Source organism: Pieris brassicae, chromosome 5 (assembly GCF_905147105.1).
Source record: "Pieris brassicae chromosome 5, ilPieBrab1.1, whole genome shotgun sequence".
NCBI lineage: Eukaryota > Metazoa > Arthropoda > Insecta > Lepidoptera > Pieridae > Pieris > Pieris brassicae.
The window spans coordinates 21309995-21334384 of record NC_059669.1 but is presented as its reverse complement, the minus strand read 5'-3'; the positions used below and the strand labels follow the sequence as shown (position 1 = coordinate 21334384).

Sequence of the window (24390 nt, the reverse complement as noted above, 5' to 3'; positions counted from 1 at the left end):
CATAGCTTCAGACGCAATTCCAAATAATCGTACAAATAGTTTTTCTGTTTGATATTTTTTTTTCTGATGTCACTCATTTAAAGTATTTCTCAATTGTCTTAACAGTGACTTTGTTTATAAAAATAATTAAATGTCATTTGTTACCATTTCTTAGTCAAATTAGTTCTTTAGTAGAAATATATTTAAATTTAACTTAGTTATTTAGAAAACCAAATAACATAAATTATTAGGGAAACATGAGCAACCTCATAGCTACCAAGCGATCTCTTCTAGGCAATGAAAAAAAACCAGAACTATTAAGTGTAAATTATTATTCTTATTCTAAAATAATAAAATTATTATAAAAACTAAAAGCTCCTTATCAGCCAGCCAGTGTATAAAATATGTATGACTCAATACTTGGCGATTAAAAAGAGTGGCGGAATTTTTTTTGCCAGTTCTTCTTGCCCGCTCTACGCCCTTGACTTGCGAACTGGTAGTAAATGTAAATTTACAATTAATTTAACTTCTTTTCTGACGTTCATAACTTGTTTACCTATATGAATAAAGATATTTTTAGTTTGAGTTTGATGTAATTAAAAATTAAATCAAGAGATAATTACGACGACTCTGAGTGCGAATGTATTTTTTTTTTAATAGATAAACCCTCTACTCCCCTGCCATATTGTCCAGGGACTTTTTATACCACATTTTTTCCAAAAATAAAAACAATATACATTTAATTAATTCTACTAGTTCGCGAATGGCAGGCGTCGCGAAATACGCCCCGGCTGCATCGGTAATATTTTTATTTACAATATTCATGGGCGAGCCGGGGGTGCGAATGTATTTGAAAATTTTATTCTCGTATAACAAACATGAAAATTAATAATCTTTAATCATTGTTGGCCATTTTTAGATAATCTATAAAGAAATAAGATCTTTATATATTTTAAAGAATTATTTAGTAGTTATACTTCTGATATTTAAAAGAAATTCTAATTAAAATTCGTAAAGAGTTTCATTTCAAATTACATAATTTAAAACAATAAACATTCACCAGAGGAATGCAACATGCCGTCGAAAATAAATTCAATGTAGATTTATCTTCTTACAATTAGTCATAGATAGGTGTTATGTAATTTATTTGTGTTTTTTTCAAAGAATAGACACACCACCACAGATCAAGCATTTCTTATGTATATTTTATGAAATAAAAATGTTTAGGAACCTGCCGTTAATATCGCTTCAATATGCAATTTATTTTTTCTAATATTTAACTGAATTTAAGATCGCAATGAGGTTTCCACAAGCCATAAGTAACGGTTTCTCACTTTCACGTTTAATATCACAAATAGTGATATGTTTATCTTTATATAATAATTATTGTTTGGAATGTTTTTAATGTGGAATGAAAAAAAAAATACATAAGGAGTCTAACGCCACAATGGGCCATTTGGTGGTGGCCATGGTGTTTGATAGATAATTGAATGAACAGCCGTCTCTGTAAAGCGTTAATGACGTTTCTAGCCAGGGGTCGAAGATTCGAGGCTAGAGAAAAGTTTGACCACAATTGTAACTTACCCTCAAGTATGTTCACAACACACAGGGCACAAAGTTATATATCCTTCATTATAATATTGATTCGATTTTTATAGTAAAAGTTGTCTATTTTATTATACCCAAATTGTTATACACTCATATTATTTAAGTGTTTTCTAAACCTTAAAAAACTAAAAAGATTTCACTGATATGTAAATATGAGTGAGTTGATTTCCCATCAATAAAAGAAAGTGAATACAAACAATACGTTTTGCGGTTAACACACACATTTGAAATGTCGGCATACGTGTTTAAAATAAAGGATGAAAGATCCGCTTTCGTTCAACTCTTGTGTAATTCTATGCAATAGTCTTGCACTGTTAATAATCTAATATTTAAACTATTTGAAAGCTTAAATATCATTATATATTATCTGCAGTAAAATATTTTATCGTAAAACTAAAAATTGATGAATCGCGTTAGTGGTATTTAATAAAATTTAATATCTGTGACCTACAAAAAACAAACTTCGAATCTTCGGAGAGTCCACAAAACCAACAAGCGCCAAAGAACAGATTTAAAGTGAAAATAAAAATTCTTAACAATTGGAGTCGAACAGAGTAATACGTCCCTATTGACATGGAAAACATGGCCGCTTCCAAAGAGGCCAAGGACCAAAGAGGAAAATTTAAAAATCGAAACAAAATGTCTATGAACAATGGGAGAGTCGAAACACAGACTAGGTAGTAACTATTAAACTAATATCTCAATTAAGTTAGACAATACAATCGTCACGTTTGCATAAAAACTAGGACACATACTAATTGTTTCTTGTACTAGGTAGCTTTACATCCATACAAAATACCTTTTTATACGTCGCTTTCTCTGTTGCTAAGTAAAAAGAAGATATTAATTCTAAATATTCAATTTTTTCCCGGAAGAATTTCAGAGACAATGGCTGCGTCACGCGAAGGCTTATCTCACCGTTACGGACATTACATTTATTATGTCATTGTGTATACAATTTATATTAAGAAGTTTGTTATTAAAAGATGAATTAATTGTTTAATTTGAATAATCAGTCTGTAATTTATGGTAATAAAAAAGTTTAGTTATTGCTACATTTTACTTTCCAGACGAAAAAGAATTATTCACTAAATAATAAACGATAAATAAGAAGTTTATTCTAGAAATTCAATACGAACAGTACAAACTCATAATTCTTGAGTCATTAACCAAAGACAATAGCGGTTCCGTTACTTTATTACGTAAATACTGGTTCCAGACCGGTCCCATTACGTAAGAATTTGAACTTTCGTATCTTGTGGCAGAACTTAAAGTTGTCAAAAAGCACTGCTACAACGGATAGTGAGAGTGTGTACGTCACCAAGCTTTCGCTGAGAACTACTTCGGAACTTATGCGCTCCTGGTACTCTGAGACATTTAAGATTTCCTTTTTTACCTAAAACATATTAATTTCGAAAACTTATATTTGTTGTGTGATGACCGGTAATTTATATCGAATCTTAAATAAGTTGTTTAAATAATTTTGAGTTGTAAGTATATATAAATTAACATACACTTGCTTGACATGATATAATAAGGTTGTACTAATGCCTCCAAGAAGATTAATGGAATTCGAATGAGGGAAAAGGATAATAAGATCTAAATAATTACAGTACAGACACTTCGAATTGATATATTATGTTTGACAACGATATTATATGAAATTAGAATAACGTCGCGGTAATGTTTACACAATTTGTCAGCGATGTCAGAGATGTTGTTAACCACAACCATAAGTTAAACAGTAATTAAAGTTCAATAAGTTTTTGAGATTCGAGATCATGTTATGTATGTATGAATAATATCAATTCGAGATCCAAAAATCGACACGATTCAAAAGATAGGGTAACTTTGCCGATACTACATTATTCCCTCACTAATAAATGAGACTTATATTAGAAATTTGAGGCCAAAATAAATACCGAATTCTTAAAAGACTGGTATTGCTCTTGCGAGTCGTCCAGGATCAGTATCAGGTATCAGTTGACATCAGATGAGCCCCGACCGTTTGCCCTCTGTTTTATAAAGTAATATGTGTATTTATGGAATAGTAAACTTATAAAAACGGTCGCCGTAAGTATCCCTGATAGAGAAATTTAAAAAATATATATAAGTTATACCCTAAACTTGACGTATAATATTAAACATTTAAGACAATGCAAAAGTACGTAACGCCTGTGAACTTAAAAGTTTAAATTTGAAATTGGAACAATGCTTTAAGCATTAGAGCGGATGTTTCGTAAAGTGGATTGTTACAAATATCGTATGGTCATCATTGAGCAACGTTTCATCACTTTATTGTGACTGTAATGAATATGTTATATTACCACAAAAACAATGCTAAAGTGAGATTGATGATTGAATATGATAGCGACCTTTTTAGGAGTTCATTTGATGTTTTTGTTGAATTTGGTATTGAGTTTCCCTTTGGCAATGAAAAGAACATATAATCAATTGATTCTAAGAAAGTAATACAACTGTTATAAAGGAATATTTGAAAAAATATACTTTACATAGTTTATTCATAGGAAATTTAAATATTTGTATATTTTACCCATAGTATCATACTTCTAATTCTTTTGATTCTACTAATTGTGATTGCTTATATAATTGAAGCCAGACATATTTTAAAGAATATTTCAGTACGTAAATGCTTGGGTAAAGTTACGGTTATACCCGTTGACGATTCAACTTATTTCGTCGTATAGAAATGGCTGTCATTAATGACACATATGCCCGGTATAATTTTATTAAAATTAATGCACACAATTATTTATTGAATCTGGATATTTCCATCTTTAGGATCGGTAATTTAAAACTTATAGCTGCATTATATTTCGTATTACAACACGCGCTGTTCGGTTCAACGGACCACAAATCTTTTGGTAAGTAACGGAAAAATTTATAAGTTAAATATTTCCTTTGTAAATTAGCGGCCCACTTCAAAAAAATTTATTCACTTTATGGAAAATGTGCTAATTTAAAAGGGAAATCTTATCGTGAAGGTTTACGCAACTGAATTGTTTAAAATGTGTTTTATTTACGTAATAAAAGTATAGCTCTTAGTTATTTAACTATGTATGATGAAAGATGAAGCTTCTTTCTGTTATGCAAGCGACGGGTCACGACTCTCGATGTTGTGCAATGGATCGCCCACGCTTACGATTGCACTTTCTACCTTACTACACCTGTTCTTCAGATGTGTTAATGCATTATAAGGATGTGAAAGATGTCATCTCAAACAACACTTTCATATTCTAACGAATATTAGCTAACTAATATTGAGGTGAAAGAAAAGATTGCATTTGTTTCTTTAACGATATTTTTATGCAAAAATATTTATAGTACATCTAAAATTAGGCAGTTAAAATTACTATTTACATAAATACATTTAGGCACCGTAATTTTTTTCTCTACTTATAAACTAGATTTGTCGCCGGCGAAGCAGGTATCACATTGGGGCACGCTCAGCGTGTTTAGTATGGGCCGGACTGGCCGGGGGGACCGTACGAGGTGCTGACTCCTGATGAGCCATGACCACCAGAGATGATGCCACCGCCAATGCTGCCACCACCGATGCTGCCGCCGTGTCCGCCACCGATGCTGCCGCCATGTCCGCCACCGATGCTGCCGCCGTGACCGCCGCCAAGGGATAGACCACCTCCGATGCTACCACCAGAAATACCACCGCCGATACCACTGCCAATACCACCGCCAATTCCACCGCCAATTCCAGATCCGATACCGCCGCCAATGGCACCACCACCGATGGAACCACCCTCCTTCTGGGTCTTGTATTTGATGAAGTAAACTTCTGGTTTTGAGGGCTGGGTGGGTGCAGCAGTTGGGATGGTGATGTCGGGCTGTTCGTCGGGTTTCTTGACCAACACGTAGACAAGGGTCTTCTCTTCGTTCTGAGCTTGGGCGGGGATGATGGGCGCGATTGGGGCAGGAGGTGCTGGGGCCTTAATGAAGATGATCTTGTAGTGTTTCTGGGGGACGGCACCACCAGAGATGATTTGTGGGCGCTGTTCTTCGGGTTCTGGTGGTGGGACATGGACGTAGATGTGTTTCTGCACAATGGGGGCGCCACCGAATCCGCCGCCGAATCCGCCACCACCTCCGGATGAGAATCCACCACCACCTCCGGATGAGAATCCACCAGATGAGAAACCTCCTGAGGAGAATCCTCCACCGATTCCACCTCCGACTCCACCTCCTAGACCGCCTCCGATACCGAAGCTGCTAGAGCTGAGTCCACCGGATGAGAATCCACCTCCGAAGCCTCCCCCATGGCCACCGCCAAAGCCTCCGCCGATGCCACCCCCATGGCCACCAAGGCCACCACCGCCTCCACCTCCTGGGGCATTGTAACTGTATCCTGCCTCGGGTCTTGCCGAGCCGATGGCCGCAACGGCCGCTAATACCTAAAGTGCAATAAAACACATATTAATATAAAGCTTTCCTTCAAAAATTACCAAAGTGACCCAAGTGCGTCCACTCGTCAGTGCAAAAGTCGTGATAGTGCGACGTCTGAAGTGCAGCGGTCGGCGCGTGTACTGAGTAACAGTCCTATGAGGAAGCAAGCCTCTTGAGCGGGTCACACACAGGTCACAAATCACTTTCACTTCACACATATACCTACCAAGAATGCTTTCATGTTGACTCTCGGAGGTCTCGTGGTTGTATGATGCTCTCCACACGATCTGTACGTTTATATACCGACGAGTCGTCTACACCTCTCTCCCTGACTCTTCCTAAGATTCGGCCTTCGGTCATACGAGAATTATGATTTTAATGACACCCACCGAATTTGTCTTTGGTGAAAACATTGATCTGAAACGATCAAAGCTACTTTCACGGCGTGAATTATGAATTTGTAACCGGAAAACAATATTGTTAATTGGAAAAAAATGTCCATATTATAGACGCACTCGTAATTTCGAAATTTCGTAGTATAAATTCAACGCTTGATGAGAAAATGCATGAAATCACTTCGAGATTTTCCTTTTAAGTAACACAAAATATCACTAGCTATATCCGTCTTCAGATTTGACAAAATAAAGTTAATTAAAATAAAAATTATACAGGAAAGTTAAATGCATAGCAAAGCATGTAGCTTCACACACGTTAAATAAGGTTTTTAATGTTACTCAAATAAGTCAATTATATTAAATAAAATCTTTAATTAAAAGACTTTGATTTCATCTAGATTAATAAATTTTAATGTATCTATTAGCGAAAATGAAAGTCGGAGATAATAATGTCGAGATGCTCAGAGTTACAAATTACTTCGTGCTTATGACATTACGACCCTTTGATCTAAAGCCTTCCTGTGTAATTATGTAAATAAATAAAGCTTTTCCATAATATATACTTTGTAATAAAATTGTAACTGTAGATTATTAAAATTCATTGAATGACAAAATATAAAAACGTATTCGTTAAAAAACGCTTTTTTATTGATGTTTTTTCCTTGTTCCATATTATTAGAGTTTACTACCAAATTAGATTTACGATTAAAAAATAACCTACAGATCCACTCAAAAGAAAAAGATATATAAATACTAAAGGCAGTAATCGAGTCTAATTTCGTACCGATTTTTTTGTTTCATATGTATCTGAAAAGTAAACAATAATAATATATACATTTATTATTTCTGAAGCATTTTCAGTATTTGTTCTATGCGGACACAGTCATGTTTACGTAATCAGGCTTTTTGCCTGTTGCCTTACAAAGCTATTTATACCGAATCCTTGTTATTCGTACAGCACTTTCTCTGCTATTGAATTAATAAGGGAATCACCAAAAGTAGCTCAATTTACGCAATATCTTACGTCATATATGTTTTATCATAGTTTTACCATTGACGCGTAAATTAGCACATCTGGCACATTTGTATGTGTACCTCGGAAACGCGTAAAGCAATTTTGATTATTTCGTTGAAGCTACATGAATAGTGTGATTCTCTTCTAAGAGCTGCCATTTGGAGTGTGACCTAATAATGCATGGTTTGAAACTCGTATTACTCCGTTGGACTAATTATGTTTATATGTGATTTCTACACATTAGGAGGCACATTTCTGCATCACAAAGATACTTTTCTTTAACGTTCAACTTTATTTTGGGACAAAATACATGACAGTTTGCTAAATTTGCCCTTCACTGTAGGAGGAAATCTTAATTGCACACCGAGAAGAAATATTATATAAAACGCTAAATGAGACAGCCAGAAATAATGAAAGTATATCCACGCTTATATTGTAATTGCCTCAGTTTTATATCTACTCGTAACATCAACGGGTCGTTGGCTATAAAAACAACAATGATCAAATACACTATATAAATTATTTACATATATAACAACGACTCTTACAAATTTTCATTCGATATAAAACTAGGCGTAACATAGTTAATACTCAACTGTTTTAAATGCATGCATAATAATAAAAAAACATGAATTTTAATACAAATACTTCAGTACTCTGCGTTTAATAATTATATAATATCATATTGCCATACAATGGGAGAGGCAGTTTCAGTGCAGAAGAATCAGTCACCCACGTAGTCCTGGAATGCGAGACTATGGCTAACCAACGTGCAGAAATACTCGGAGCGAGGTCGAAGCCTGTGAAGTGCCCAGGAGACTACTATGCCTCTGGAAGGAGCTAGGCTGGTTTAGTTAGCAAGGACTTTACGCACAACGGACAATTGCCATACAATGTGCAGAGGCGATGAGAACTTGGAGAAGCTGATCATGGTTGGTAACACAAAAGGCCAAAAGACCACGTGGCCGTTTAACAATCCGATGGACAGATTAACAAGTCATCGTCCTCAAAACTATACACTATTCAAAATTCGAAATCATTTATTTATTCATATAGGACACAATGAACACTTATGAACGTCAAAAAAGGAAATGTACATCAAATGCTTCTAATTGTACATTTACTGCCAGTTCTCAAATCAAGGGACCAGTTGGCTTCCGTTCTACGGCTGGCAATAAACTCTTTGCCACTCTTTTTAATCGTTATAAGAGAGGAGCTGAATAGAAACCAGTGGAAACATTGTCCGCTTGAGATGTTTCCTTGCTACCCACGACGCTTAGACATGAGCTACCAACTGAAGACAGAGACTTTAATATAGGCCTTAACGACTGCATAAAATAATTGTAACCGTTCCTTTTAAAGCTTACAGTTATGCTTCTATAATATACAGGAGTACTAAGATTGTAGGTTTTCGGATACTATCATATAATATGACATTATTAATAATATAATTTGACAGTTGCATGCTTGTTAATATAGCAGATTGTATGGTATTTTAATTAATTCGTCATAGTATGTACGCCTTTCAAGGCAAATAAAAGATTTGCTTGAAATAATGATGTTCTAGTGACGCTGAAAAAGAAAGTGTTTATGTCGTGCAATAAGGTTAAACTGTTACTTAAGGCGGTTAATATTTTACGTGAAACCAGCTCCACGAAGTCTGTCCACGGGCGGTATCACTTAACATCTAAAATGTTTATATCTAAGTTGCGTTATTAACATAATATATTGTTTAAAATTTGAGAATTTAATGAGCGTAACAGACGATACGGATGTTACATACCTATCAATGAGTCGCATTTTTTCCAATTACAAGTCAAAATGTTAAATGGACTGACATTAGCTCCATTACAAAGGACATAATGGGCAAGTGAAGTTTTTAATGAATGCTTGATTGTAATTTCTTGACCACCTACGTGTCACTGAGATAATAATATATAAAATGTGTTTGTAATTAAGCTCCTCCGGTTTGGTTTGACCGATTTTCGTGAAATTTTGTTCGGTTAGGTCTGCGAATCGGATCGAAATTGTTTTTATTTCTTTATGATATAGAATACAGCCCTTAATTTTCACCCCTCTACGAACAACCCCTATTTTTTAATTGTTAATTAATAACTTATGACTTGAACTCTTGAGGTTTATAGAGAAAAATTGAACAGAAAAACTGAAAAAAATGAACAGTATGGGGTAGCATAGCAAAAATGACATTATGGTGTCACAGTTCGTGGTGGCACCTAGTTACAACAAGGTTTGAAAGACACACACAAACATTTCTTGCATCATGGCGGTTCTATTAAGGTCTATTAATTAATCCAATTTAGGTTTATAATATTCTTATTCTAATCTTCTTTTTACTGCAAGAGTCTTGTGGTAACAATGGAAGAAATAATTATGACAGACAAGCTATACTTGAAATATACACGTTGATTTTGTGAAAATTTTCAGTTCATATAGTATATATGTAAGAACATTCCCATGAATGAATTGTTAACAATACAATACATTTGCCTGTGAAGTTTTGAAATCGGAATTATCAACATCGTTTTATCAAGCCCTACAAATTGATGGAGTGTCACACGCAGAAGGTTGTCAATAATTTCTTGATAAAAATGTTCAGAAACAGATGACATCCGAGGCTGAGGAATATTTGACGCGCTTTGATGTTTATGATATACGAAATACCATCCATATCAATGCGATTAGGGTCCTTTAAGAAAAGAACGTACCAATTCTTAAAAGGCCGCCACTAGTGAGCCTTTCTATTCATGGGAGGCATGGCTTAACATCGGGTGAGTCTCCTGCCCGTTATATAAAAAGAAGCGTATAGACAATTAGACAGAAAGCCCTTTCAATACAAGAGATACAAAATATTCTTCATTTAGTAACACTTTAGTATTAGTCATTATAAGAGTTCTGACGTAACGAGAGAAACCAACTTTAAATAAAATTCAGCAAAGTGAGGTGTAACTGCCTAACGATTCATCGTAATCACTTTAATCAGAACTTTATTGTACTGTTAACAACGCTCTACTCTAAAAATACCGTCAATATTATAAGATAAAAGACTATTAATATCATTTGTAGAGTGTGTTGGTACATGTACATAAGGATATGTATGCCGTGTAGAATCTCAAATCATGTTTCAGATTATTATTATTACTATGGTTGAGAATATTGTAAATATTTGGGTGTGAAACCTGAATAATATTAGCCGCGCAACTTCTTTCGTACCTTTGGGATGAGATCCGGATATATTTCACCAGGAACTGCATACACCACAATTGGCTAAAATTGTTAGTAGTCTTCAATGTAAGACAAATAAACGGAGCTATAGAGAAAGATGACCAAAGTTTTATGGGACAGGAGGTAAACAGGCTTCAAATTCGTAACGGTTCGAAAAACCTTCACTAGTTCCACAAAGAGGTGGTACAAAGTGGATATTTTTAACGAGGTACCAATGATGTATTCAAAAATTATTTTTACTTGCTAATTGCTATTTATTACTCAATAGTAATTAGCAAGTAAGCGTCTTTCTACCATTAACTTGTCAAATTATGGTAAGTTTAATAAATGATTATAACACTCAACGCTTTGGCGTTATAAAACAACAACAAACGCTAAAAAAATTAAATGCAAATTGCCTTTTTAGTATACTCTCCGTATTTAGACCAGAGTTTTTCAACATGGGCCCACGCCCCACAGGTGGGCAAATTGATTGTTAGGGGGGGAAATTCGAAAATGAACTCAACTTTTTTCATTATATGTTTTTAAAGTGTACTTACTGTGTTTCATTAAAAAAAATCTAGCGATTTCGTCCTATAATTAAAGTTTCTTAAGTGACAACGACTGCACAAACAACGTTCAAAAACTAAACCGAATAAAAACTCCCCCAAACTGGCTGGTCCATAGAGAGCATAACCCTCTAGATAAAATAAAAACAAAAAATGAAACTCAAAAAATTGATACATTTAATGTCAGATCATTGGAAAACGACTGGAGCAGAAAAGCAAAAAAAAAAAGAAAATCATGGAGTGAACTAGAGGAGGTTTTTACCCTACATGGGGTTCCAATAACATAGTTTTATATGAATAGTTAAAATGTTATTTCAGGTTGTTGGAAATAAATGGAATCTTCTAGACTAAAATTGGGACGTGTATTTTTCTCGTATATACATAAAATTAAGTTACTCATGTAAATAAAATACAATTTTGTAATGAGAAAATACAGTTCTTTGAACATTAAATGGGCTTCATTATTATTATTGTTAAGTGAACAATTCAATTTTTATATTAAAAATGTTAATGGGAGGCGAGTTTTAGCAAGGCTAAGGCATGATACAAGAAAGGTTGGTAATCACTGATTTAGACAATAAGTTTTGAAAACAATGATAAAGAACTTAACTGTTCTTATTATTACGACATTTGTCACTTAGACAAAATAACACGTTACAATTGTAAATGATTGATAAAAATGTATGATGTTTTCTCATGATTTTTTAAACAAAATTTTATTTTGTTCGTTGTTCGTTCGTTTCGTATTTTGAATCGCATTACATTACACGGACTACATATTTATTTTGAACAGCCGGGGTTCGAAATCAGTGTTGTGAGTCTCGTCTTTAACCTGCCCTTGCCTCTCTCTTCAGTCACTAGCTCATATCTGAGCGTCGTAGTGAGCAAGGAAATATCTGGAGCTGACAATCTGTTCCCATCAGTCCAGCGCCAGTGTATCAGTGTACAATTTTGAAGACGATGAGGCAGTCTTTTATCGGCCCATCTGGTTGGTAAACGTGATTTTTTGCCTTCCGTGTTACCAACCACGATCGTTTTCTCCGATTACTCGTCAGCACATTGCCCTTAGTATAAATACATTTTCATTAGCAATATTGTCCAAAACATACAATTACATACTATCCGACCATTTGATCTTTAAGGACATTTTGTGAAATAGACCTACTTTTGATCAAATAACTGTCTTATGTCATAACGTGCCATGATAATGTAAATGAGATGCCACCGTAATAGTTGGATAACCTATTCCAATCGTTTCTCATGCGCGCACGCATATTCTAATCACATAATATGATATCAATGCTTTACGGGAAAAAGGTAGCGTAATCGATCTTTTGATGGCTTTCTTTTTATTATTAGACGATTTATCGTATCTATTAATTTTAAATTAAATAACAGTCTAAATGATATAACGTAAGTCTAACAGCCGCCTGGTACTCAGTACTGGGCATTACACGGAGCTTTTTACCTATTAAGAGCGCGACATGCTGCCATAACTTTTTTATAATTAACACAATGTTTTATAAAGTATTTGTTTCATAATTTAGTGGTGTGGAAAAATAAGAAGAGAAGAGAAGACGTCCTGACACTTGGCAAAATGGAATAAAGGAGTTTCGGAGATATTGGAATATAGCGCAAATGAGGCGTTCACTCTGGAGTTCATGTAATAATCCTCGAATCGAGCTCGAAAATGAAGTGAGAAGCGTGCGTCAATATTAATATAACTTTCTTGATATTTCACGAGAGAAAGAATCAGGAAACAAATGTAACATTCAATCGTTCCGTGGAATGACGTAACCAATAAATTGTTTTTAGTTTTAAGCCATTTTGACCGAGATTGAGTTATGTAATATGGTTAATTCAAAAACATGTCTTAATATTGGCGAAAACACAGTAGTGGGGGTTTTGTTGTCAAAACTGTTATAGTTCTAAGTAATACTAAGTTTTAGCTACTATGTTATAACCAGAACCGTACGCTGGGCAACAAAGAAAGCATTTTGCAATTTAAAAAAAATCTTTTAGGATTTAACAAACATAAAAATATAAATAAAGATCAATAATTTCTGTTTATATAAGAGAAATATAATCGTGTTTGAACAAAGGTAAAGGTAAAAATATCAAAAGAAAACTTGTTTACTAGTCGGAGTTTAAAACATTTCTTTCCAAGTCTCTTTTATGGATTTCCCCATAATAATAACGCATCAACGAATAGCAATGAATAATATTTGTTTATTCATATATACATATACATTTTACTATATTTTATGGGTCAAATAAATACCTACATCATACATACGTTATTTAGAAATAAATGCATAAGTTTTTTGTTTTATTTTTACCTTCATGTGTATGTATGTCAAAAATTATGTCGGACGGACACAAGAGGAATTGTCTCTTGCAAAGTTAAGGTAATCGCTACCTCAGTCATATCTGGAATGATGACTCCGGGATCTTTTTGGTCCTGTTGGAACTACACGAAGTGATTTTATGTTTATATACTCGCAGAGGGAATTCACAGACATATTGTGTATATTATGTGTTTAATTTATATATTTTATTTAATTTTTCTCGACAGTATCGTATTGGCATAATCCGTAAGGATAATGTATGTATTTCTTTAATAATAAAATAAAAATATTATGAGTTCTGACAGTTTGAAATCCGGAATTATTTGGTAAAACGGGAATGAATAGAGCAAAAGACGAAGATATACATATGTTTATACTCTTGGCGGGCATAACCGACTAGGGTCACTTACCTCCGTGACGTCAAAGAATTTCGTATTACACAATACAAGGTAGGCCTATATCTCTTACATGTTTCAAGTACGTTTCGCATTTCTCTGTTTAAATGTTAAATTGTAAATACATTATAATATCTATTGTCTTTGAATAAAACTTTTTAAAGGATATACATACAATAAGTATATCCGTTAAAAAAGTTATATTCAATTATTATATACTAGCGGATTATATACTACCGATAGATGTGGTACCTGTACAAACATCTAACATACAAAACATAAAAAAATTTAAACAAATTAGTAATTCAAAAAAACAATCTATTAACGATCAACTTGATCGAATCCACTTGGAAGAGCTACGTTAAGGAGAGGTTAAATTACAAGTAAATGAAAATTAACAAATATACATTTGTTTAGAATCTGTCATTTTTATATCATTGTTCATTAGGTTTCTCATTTTGGCGCCAATAGAATGTACTATATTTTGCGATATTTAAATGGAGTGTGGTGATCAAGAGAACCAAATGCTGTAATTGCATTACACAAAGTAGGTATGGAACCAAATTCAATTTTTAAAACTCTCCATACGCTTGATATTAGTAAAATGTTTGTGTACCGGGTTATTAATAGGTACAACGAAACCTCCTCTGTTTGTTGTCCACTTAGTGTTCGTACGAAAAAGTTGGTCAAAGCAGTAAGGGAAAGAATTCAAAGAAATTCTGTCCTAAAGCAAAAGATTTAATCGCGGGAGATGATATTTTAAAAGATGACTTAGGACTTGTAACCTATAAAAGACGTACTAGTCATTTATTAACTGATATTTAAAAAAAGAATAGGGTGGTAGAACCGAAACAACTACTGAAGTGGTAGGCAAAGGGAGGCTACAGAAAAAAGTTGTTTACGGATGAGATTTTTTTTACAATTGAACAACACTTTAACAAACAATATTGCCGTGCTCATATTATGTTCAAAGCTCTAAGGAAGCTTTCCAATCAGTGACACAGTCCAACGTGGGCACTATCCTACTTGAGTGATGGTTTGGTGGGGTATTGGCTATTAAGAAGTGACTGAGCCATACTTTTATGAAAATGGTATCAAAACATCGGCACAAGTGTATCAAGATACCATTCTGGAGAAGGTAGTGAAGCCCCTTAACAACACCATGTTCAAAAACCAAGAATGGTCCTTCCAGCAAGACTCGGCGCCGGGTCATAAAGCTCGGTCTACGCAGTCGAGTTGGAAACGAACGTTACGAACTTCATCAGAGCTGAAGACTCGCCGTCGTCTAGTCCCGATCTTAATCCGCTGCATTATTATTTGTGGTCAGTTTTAGAGAGTACAGCTTGCTCTAAATGCCATGATAATTTGGAGTTCCTAACACAATCTCTACGATTGGCAATGAAGAATTTTCCCATGGAAAGAGTGCGTGCTTATATTGGTAACTGGCCTCAACGTTTAAAGGACTGTATTGCAGCCAATGGAGACTACTTAATTAAGCTTTTAATTTAAATTGTTTTATATTTATGTTATAAACTAATACACTATGAAAAAAATATTATTTGCAATAGATTTTTTTAGTTTGTTTCAGTATTATAATAATGTTAAATATGTCCAACCGTCGACGTTTTATCAAATAATATATATACTTTGAAACGAGTAAAATAACCATTAAAAGTTCAATTGAGAGCCGTCATTCAATTTGATAGGCCTTTATTCACATGAACAGATTATTAAAGTTAAAAGCATATCGTATTGAACTTGTAAAGCCTGTGGGCTCACAGCTAAAGAACATTTATTACAAGGGCTTTTACACATATGTACCACCAATAATTTGTTTATTATTCATATTAACACCGGAATTATTTGAGGCCTTACGCAAAACAGGAACTTATAATTCTTTACATACTACTAATATAAGAAATTATAATTGAAAATGTACGGGTCTTGGATCATCGGGGTGCTATAAATAGTAGAGGATTTTATTTTTACTCTGTATTAACTACTCGCGTACAATAACAACATAAGCGAAATAATGTTAATTGATATGGCATTTCAGAAGCTTTCTACTTTTAATCAGCCATTTCATCTACTACAAAGAATAAAAAGATAGACGGATTCGAGATGTGGTGTTGACTTGACTTGACGTGACTTGACGACGTGACTTGACGACGTGACTTGACGACGTGACTTGACGACGTGACTTGACGACGTGACTTGACGACGTGACTTGACGACGTGACTTGACGACGTGACTTGACGACGTGACTTGACGACGTGACTTGACGACGTGACTTGACGACGTGACTTGACGTGACTTGACGTGACTTGACGTGACTTGACGACGTGACTTGACGACGTGACTTGACGTGACTTGACGTGACTTGACGTGACTTGACGTGACTTGACGTGACTTGACGTGACTTGACGTGACTTGACGTGACTTGACGTGACGTGACTTGACGACGTGACTTGACGACGTGACTTGACGACGTGACTTGACGTGACTTGACGTTACTTGACGTGACTTGACGTGACTTGACGTGACGTGACTTGGCGTGACTTGAAGTGACTGAAATATTGAAGTTTCCTTTTCTTAAACGTCGTAAGCACTTCGTTGTTATTCTGCATTCTGTCCAGCACGGATGTATTTTTTTAAGGGATTTGATCGCACACATAAAAAGAACATATCATTTGATTAGGGTTGTATTCTACGCAATATAATATATATATACCATTGGAAGAAATTAAATAACGAGGTTATTTAATGACGGAGGTCAACTGTTAAAGATTCTGAGACAATTGTTCTAAAGTAAGTCCTGTAGTGTGTAACTCCCCTTTCATACGTAGGCATATAAATTACAAGATGCATTATGTACGTTGCAAGATAATACGCCTAGAAGATAATTTCGTAAGCTGTGTAGTCATCTCGTTGTATTTATATTTTATAACTGATATGCATGCATGCAATTATGATTGGGAGAAATGAAATAGTTATTCCAACACATATTTTGTGTTGATAGAAAAGTATTATAAAGTTTTCACTTTCCGAAGCGTTGGTAGGTTGCCAATTTAAAAGTTCACTTTGTTAATTCTCTACATAGATTATAGTGTTGCTTAATATACGAAATTAATTCAACGGGGTGAATGTATAAAAAAATTAACGACGGCGCCTTTCGTTTGTTTGTGATTGGCCACGCGACATGAAATGTCAAATTACCAATCACAGTTTCGTGTTTTCTTAACCCCGTATCCTTTAAAATATGTTATACTTAGCTTAATCTTGTCGATTTAATTAAGTGTTTTTTCTTTCAAAAATAATACAATCAAGCCTATACAATAATTATGGCTAGTATATTATTTTGACTTAATCTTCTACTATACTAATGAATAGCTTAAACTAAGGTAATGTTCATTAACAATCTTAGTGTTCTAGAATGTTTTGACATAGTGTCATGTGTCATTATCATGTGTCCGAGATACCGCAGTTGATATTCACTACACTAGGTATATTAACTCAATAAGTTTAGTTCTCTTTAGGCGTATTTTAATTAAGTTAATTGAAAATCCTTTTATTCAGTCTCTTATATATTAAACTGCGATATTTCTTGATGACTTTAATGTATATACATAGCTGCAACGTTATCTTATTTAGGCATCTCCAATGCCTCATGTTACTAACGACACCTTAAGCTTTGAAATAATAAATAAATAAAAGAATACTTTATTGGAATAAATAATCACCATAAAGACAATGCTCATATCAACTTCCTTTACGTATATAAACATTAACATCAATTAATTTCAGACTATTAAGCCGTATTTTTATTAATGGGTAAAATCCAGTGTCAGGTAGTTAATATTGGCTAGTAATTAACAATTGCTAAGTTGGAGCACATATTTAATTAATTTAAATTAAACAACTTAGGGACGGCTATTACGACTACGGAAGAGTTGCGACATCTGGTACAGAATAATAGACTTTTCGCAAGCCTAAGGGCAAAATAATCAAACGAAGAATATTCTAGCTATACTAACTCGTATTACTATTTCAATACATGCGATTTTGAGTATTATACTAAGCCCAGTAAAGTTTAATAAGCCTGTAAATATACTTTTTAATAGTTCGTAACGTTATTTACAAAAAACATTAATAAAGGTGGAATTCACAAATCGCTTTATTTTATTAACAAATTATTTCCACACTACCCAAATAGAGTGTTGTTTGCATAGTTTCTCCACTCATTAGTTCCATTGTCCCATAAATATGCATATAATTGCTTGTCATGTTTGCCGAACGCTTGTTTATTCAAAGGGCTACGTTATTTGTATAATACGCACGTTGCGGCTTCATTAGTCATGCCATGGCGCTTCTAAAAATACATTTTATATTGACACTGTTTGTGACCGCTTACATTTATTTCGATTTAAATTTAAATGAGCTTAGTCCCTGCCTGTATGTCATGTTACGTACATGCAAACATCATATATGTTACGTTTATATTCAGGTGGCGCTACCGTCGTAATAAAATCTTAAATATCAAATGAACGAAATGAAATGACTTTGTTTAAATAGCTGAATAATTTGTTTTACTTTTTGTAGTTTCTAAAAACACATTCTCAAAAATGTTAATATAATGATTTTAATAGATGTGGAATCTTTTTGGACTTATGCGTCATCCCGACATTACACCATTATAGAAAACACTCAAGTTTAATATCTAACATACTCCTCAGTACAAGTTGTAGCTTTTAAAGATAAAAGATAATTAGAAACTGACTGTCTCTGTAAATAATATAATTTAATTGTCCAACACGAGGTTTTCGATGATTCCGTTGTTTATTATCAAAACAAGCCTCGTAAAAAATCAATAGGAATAGATAAAGATGTTGATTCAAGGCATTATTTGTTTAAAAGTGTTCAGTAATAAGGTTTCTCTTAACTTTCCCTACTTAGACAAATTTATTTTGGATTTGGAATGGAATTTTCGATTGTAATGTTTTAATATATTATTCATCGCTTATGAATCTTCTACGTGCTACTAATAATTACGCTGAAGATCTGGAACCTACAAGTTCATGTGCGTTAATATTTAGGTCAAATTTAATCGAAGACGGCTGCAAAAATATGTCCAATTTCTGAGCGAGTCTTTACTACAGCTAGCTTGAGATACGGAAAATATTAGTGGAGTTTTTTTGGTAGACTCTAATGCAATAGCATCGTACGACAGTGGCGTGATATTTTTTACTTTTTAATATTATTTTTGCTCATGTCAATGACATGTATGTGAATAAGAATAAACTTCTTTGAAACTAAACCAATAATTGGTCGACAAACAATATATGCACGAAATTTTCCGGTAGACACAAGATAAGGCGGTAGTAGGCTTGTGCTATTAAACAAATAAGAAAGTAACTTAATCGATAAGTACACACTCACACTTGCCCAATCCGTCAGTGATTGCAATATACATCGTCTTCTCGTGTTACGTTGACCTCTTCATACGAGAATTTGATTGAATTTGTTTCGAAAACCGTGTTTTTAATATATTTTTTGTGAAATCTTTATTAACAATTGAGTGTTAGGTAATTTTTTTAAACAACAACAACGAGAACCGGTTAGGCACAGAAGTATCAATAAAGGTAAATTAAGAAAGTATAACTTAAAAGCTACATTACCACTCACTTATTCATTGTTCGGTAATATTCTGGGTTAGAATAAGGTCAAAATATGAGTCCGCAAGGCTGTCGGACTAGTAGAATTTTGCGTCGGGAAGCGTGGTGTGTAATTAATAGGACAGACAAATTTTTGAATATCTTTCTGACAGCATACTTTTTTTTGTTGTTTTATTTAATGTAATAAGAGAAGCCACAACAAATGTTAAGTGATACTGCTGACCATGGATACTAACATTGCCAATGCGTTCCACCTTTTAAGAATTTATACGCTTCATTTTCGTTTATACGAATTCACTTGAAGGATCCTAAGTCGAATTGGTATAAGTCCTCAGTATCATACACAATAGTAATCTCTGTACGTAGATATTATTGTAACTTTTATTTAAAATATAACTTTATTAGCTTATGAGAATTCTTAAATCACTTTATACCAACCAATTGGGTATATGAAGTGAACATTTGGAACAACGTACAAATTTGAAAGTTCATCGGAAAATATAATGTCTATTTGAGCGTTTTCAACACCTAAAGCTTTACATGAATACATTTAAATTTGCAATATTTTATTTGGCATTGATGTGTGCCGAGCGCGTGATCTTTCTAAATTCGAAACATTTAAACATAGATTTTTGTATATTTTCATTAGACGATCTATCTTGCCGATTGCATGTTTGTTAGGCTTTAAATCTTAGATACGACACCTATCAAAATAACAATTACTGGTGTGCAAAGGCGATGAGAACTCTGAGAAACTAATCTTCGTTGGTGATACAGATGGCAAAAGATCACGTTGCCGTTCACCAACCAGATGGACCGATAAGAGACTCATCGTTCTCAAAACTGTACAATGTGATAAGAGAGGAACTGAACAGAAAACGGTGAAGAACGGTGGAAACAGATTGGCCGCTCTAGATATTTCCAGATGTTTTCCGCCTCATGTCTGAACGTCCGACTGGAGAGAGATATCCATAGGTGTAGGGCGAAACCTCAAATAAAGCATGGCACATCATAATACGCCATTTTTTATAATTAATATATTGCCAAGATCATGGTTTGGCCGGAGTAGAGATTTAGCACCTCCTTTGTCCTGAAAATTCTTTTTACCTCGTTTATTCGTTTTACAACTTGACGAATATGTTTTAGTTTCCTTAATCTGTGTTTCAACGTACTCTTAACTGTTTATTTAATTTTGTTTTTTTTTATGCTCTTAAACAACACACATGTTAAAATGAGGATAATCAAATAATTACGAATGTATATGTATATATATATATATCTACATTAAGTTCTCATATCATATATATATTTATGATATGAGAACTTAAGAAGGCGCAACGCTAACCAGATATATGCAACTTCCTCACAATCGAGTAGCCCGCAATATAGCAGCACACTCCCGAGAAGATTTTTGTATCGTAGAAGTCGCGTGGGTTCGCAACAAATATACAATATAAATACTACAATAATAATTATTTATTTATTTTCTACCATATAAAATTTACAACAATAAATAAGATTACAATTGACTGGTTTACAGGGAGATTGGTTTCCAAACTAGGTAAGGACTTATGATATGAATAACCAGGCTTCCATTCACAGCAAAGTCATTTTGAGTGGTCACAAAAAGTACATACGTATATTGGTAGGCAAATTTAACGTTTTAAATAAGGAAAGAAATCAAAACAAAGCAGTCAACTAGTAAGAAGTTAGTAGAAATAAAGTTGTATGGGTGTGTGTATGTGAATGCGGGGGAGGGTATGTACGCGTCTGTGAGTGAGTGTTAGAAGGGTGTGTGTGAGTTTGTGTCAGGCACACGCCTGAGAACATATGTCAAAATTATTTTAATGCATCTAGCAGATTTTCTATTTGTTCATAGTTCAAAGTAGGTAAGTAAAAATGTACGAACTATTTGCTTTACAAGCGTTTGAGTTACAAGAAATATAAATAGCACTTAGAGTATGTAACAAAGCAAAAGAAAGCAATAATAGTAAATTATCAACAATGCAAGGTTGCTAAAACGACTCGACGAAATGTCCACCGAGTCGTTTTCATCGCAGTTTTATTGTAAACACAATGTTAACAGGACCATTAACGATGAGCACAAACGTAAGACAGGCGTGTAAAATGAATTTCTGTTTCAAGGCAAATGTATACTGCAGTGGATAGGAATTTTAACAAGAAATTCAGTATGAATATTCTCTGAGCACGGTAGTGCCAAGCCAAACATGTATTACTTGTCAGATACATTGTGATTCCATGCGATGGCCAAGTCAATGTGTGTATTGTAACCATAAACGATTTTTAATATTGATCAGTATATGATATCGTCAGGTTAGCTAATTACGTAATAACTTGAAACAAAAGTAACTGAATAAATTGACCGACTATTAAGTAAGTAAGTAGTAAGTAAGTGTAAATGTTAGATTCATGTCCACATGAATCAAATTTTTACCGTAGAAGAACTGTGTGCTTGGGCTTACAAGTTATGTTTTTCATGATAATATGTATTATGTTGTAAACATACACTACATCCATGACGTCACAACGCAATTCAAGTGAACATGAGACAGAGGTATTAGATATATAGAATAATCATAGGTGAATAGATAAATCCACAATTAATTTGATTACGTAAAGGTTTGCAAATTTACTAAATATTTGATAGTTATGTATCATTGATGAGATTAGTAAATATTGTAAATTTCTAACGGAATCAATAATTACCGCAATTATCATATAAGATTTGTTCAAACTCGAATTACAAGATTTTTTACTTAAATCAATGTTACCTAATCTAGTTGATTACATAACATTACAAGTGAAATATTTTAACGGGAAATTATATTAGATTTTATTTAAAAATAAAAATAGCCTGTCTTTGCTTCAACATCAGGATTGTAATATGTCCATGTCAGTATGTTTGACACACGAACTTCGACGGAGTGAAGGCCTCCACCTCGCCATCTTTGCCACCATTTTTCAGACCTTCCCCACTGTTCCTTTTATTCCATCTTCCCATTCTGGTGAGAGTCCTCTCTTTTTTCTCACTGGTTCATTTCAAGTAAGGGTCTTTTTGAACCATTTTTTTTATGTAATAGCAGGCAAATGGGCAAGAGGCTCACCTGATGTGAAGTGATACCGCTGCCCATGGACACTCACATTGCCAGAAGGCTCGCAAGTGCGTTGCCGGCCTTTCAAGAATTGGTACGCTCTTTTCTTGAAGGACCCTAAGTCGAATTGGTTCGGAAATACTTCAGTGGGCAGCTGGTTCCACATAGTGGTGGTGCGCGGCAAAAACTGCCTTAGAAAACGCTCAGTTGTGGAACGACGGACGTCGAGGTGATACGGATGGTATTTTGTTTTTGCCTTGACGTCCGATAATGAAACTCAGCTGCGGGGATTAGACCGAACAACTCTTCTGAACACTCCCCATGGTAAATGCGGTAGAAGATGCAGAGGGACCCAACATCTCTACGCAACGCCAAGGGATCAAGCTGCACGGAAAGTGATTGGTCGTCGACGATTCGAACCGCTCTTCGTCGAATACGGTCTAGTGGAAGGAGCTGGTACTGGGGAGCTTCCGCCCAGAGGTGAGAACAGTATTCCATGTGGGGCCGAATTTGCGCTTTATAGAGTTGCAAGCGGTGGCCCGGAGTGAAGTACCGTCTCGCCTTGCTGAGCACACCAAGCTTTTTGGAGGCTAATTTAGCCTTCCCTTCCAAATGACCGCGAAACTGGACGTTATTCGATATGTCAACGCCCAATATTCCGATGTTAGGTGAGGCTTTAAGGAGAGTGCCTTCAAAGAGGGGAGTAGCGACAAAGGGAGTTTTTTAAGCGGAAAACGTGCATACTTGTGTCTTCTTGGGGTTAAATTGGACTAGATTTAGTCTACCCCAGTCCGAGACTCCACGTAAAAGAGTTTCGACTTCAGACACAAGTTTGTTCCGGCACTCATCAACAACAGCCCGAGAAATACCTGCCCGGCCCGTGTAAAAAGTATCCCCAGTGCTGTCGTCCGCATAGCAATGAAGGTTGCTAAGTTGCAACATATCATTAATATGCAGAATAAACAGGGTTGGGGATAGGACACAGCCTTGTGGGACACCAACATTGACGGGTTTAAGGTCGGAGCATGCTCCGTCGATGACGACCTTAATGCTCCGATCAGCGAGAAAGCTGGAAATCCAGTTGCATAATTTCTCGGGGAGCCCATAGGCTGGAAGCTTCGAGAGCAGTGCTCTATGCCACACCCGATCGAAGGCTTTCGCTATGTCCAAACTTACCGCCAGCGCCTCCCCATTGGACTCAATTGCCTCTGCCCACCTATGAGTAAGGTATACAAGGAGGTCACCAGCTGAGCGACCACGACGAAAGCCGTACTGAGAATCGCTAATCAGCTGGCTGCCCTCTAGATACCTCAAGAGCTGGCCGTTAATAATGGTTTCCATTATTTTGGAGAACAAGGAGGTTATTGCGATTGGGCGATAGTTGGACGGATCAGAGCGATCGCCTTTTTTCGGGATCGGATGTATCAAAGCTGTCTTCCAGCACTTCGGAATAGTGTTGAGGGAGTACAGGTACCGGAAAAGGCGCGTTAGGACCGGAGCCAACTCAGGAGCACAAGTACGCAGCACAATTGGGGGGATGCTATCAGGCCCGCTCGACTTATGGATGTCCAAGGAAAATAAATGTTTACGGATAGCACGTTGCCGGAATGTAACTTCAGGCATCGTAGTATCACACCGCAATAATGTCGGTGGT

At 35.0% G+C, this 24390-nt stretch overlaps 2 protein-coding genes across 2 annotated transcripts in view; both read right to left on the bottom strand.

The window, feature by feature from the left end:
• The window catches only part of LOC123709563 (fibroblast growth factor receptor 3-like), a 79095-nt gene that overhangs the window by 15662 nt on the left and 39043 nt on the right, over positions 1–24390 (bottom strand). The window lies entirely within an intron of this gene.
• Positions 4969–6319, bottom strand: LOC123710276 (glycine-rich cell wall structural protein). The gene is made up of 2 exons (XM_045662074.1): positions 6233–6319; positions 4969–6014 (listed from the first exon to the last, which is right to left on the bottom strand). The coding sequence occupies exons 1-2, from the start codon at positions 6245–6247 to the stop codon at positions 5064–5066; spliced, it is 966 nt and encodes a 321-aa protein (XP_045518030.1). The 5' UTR covers positions 6248–6319; the 3' UTR covers positions 4969–5063.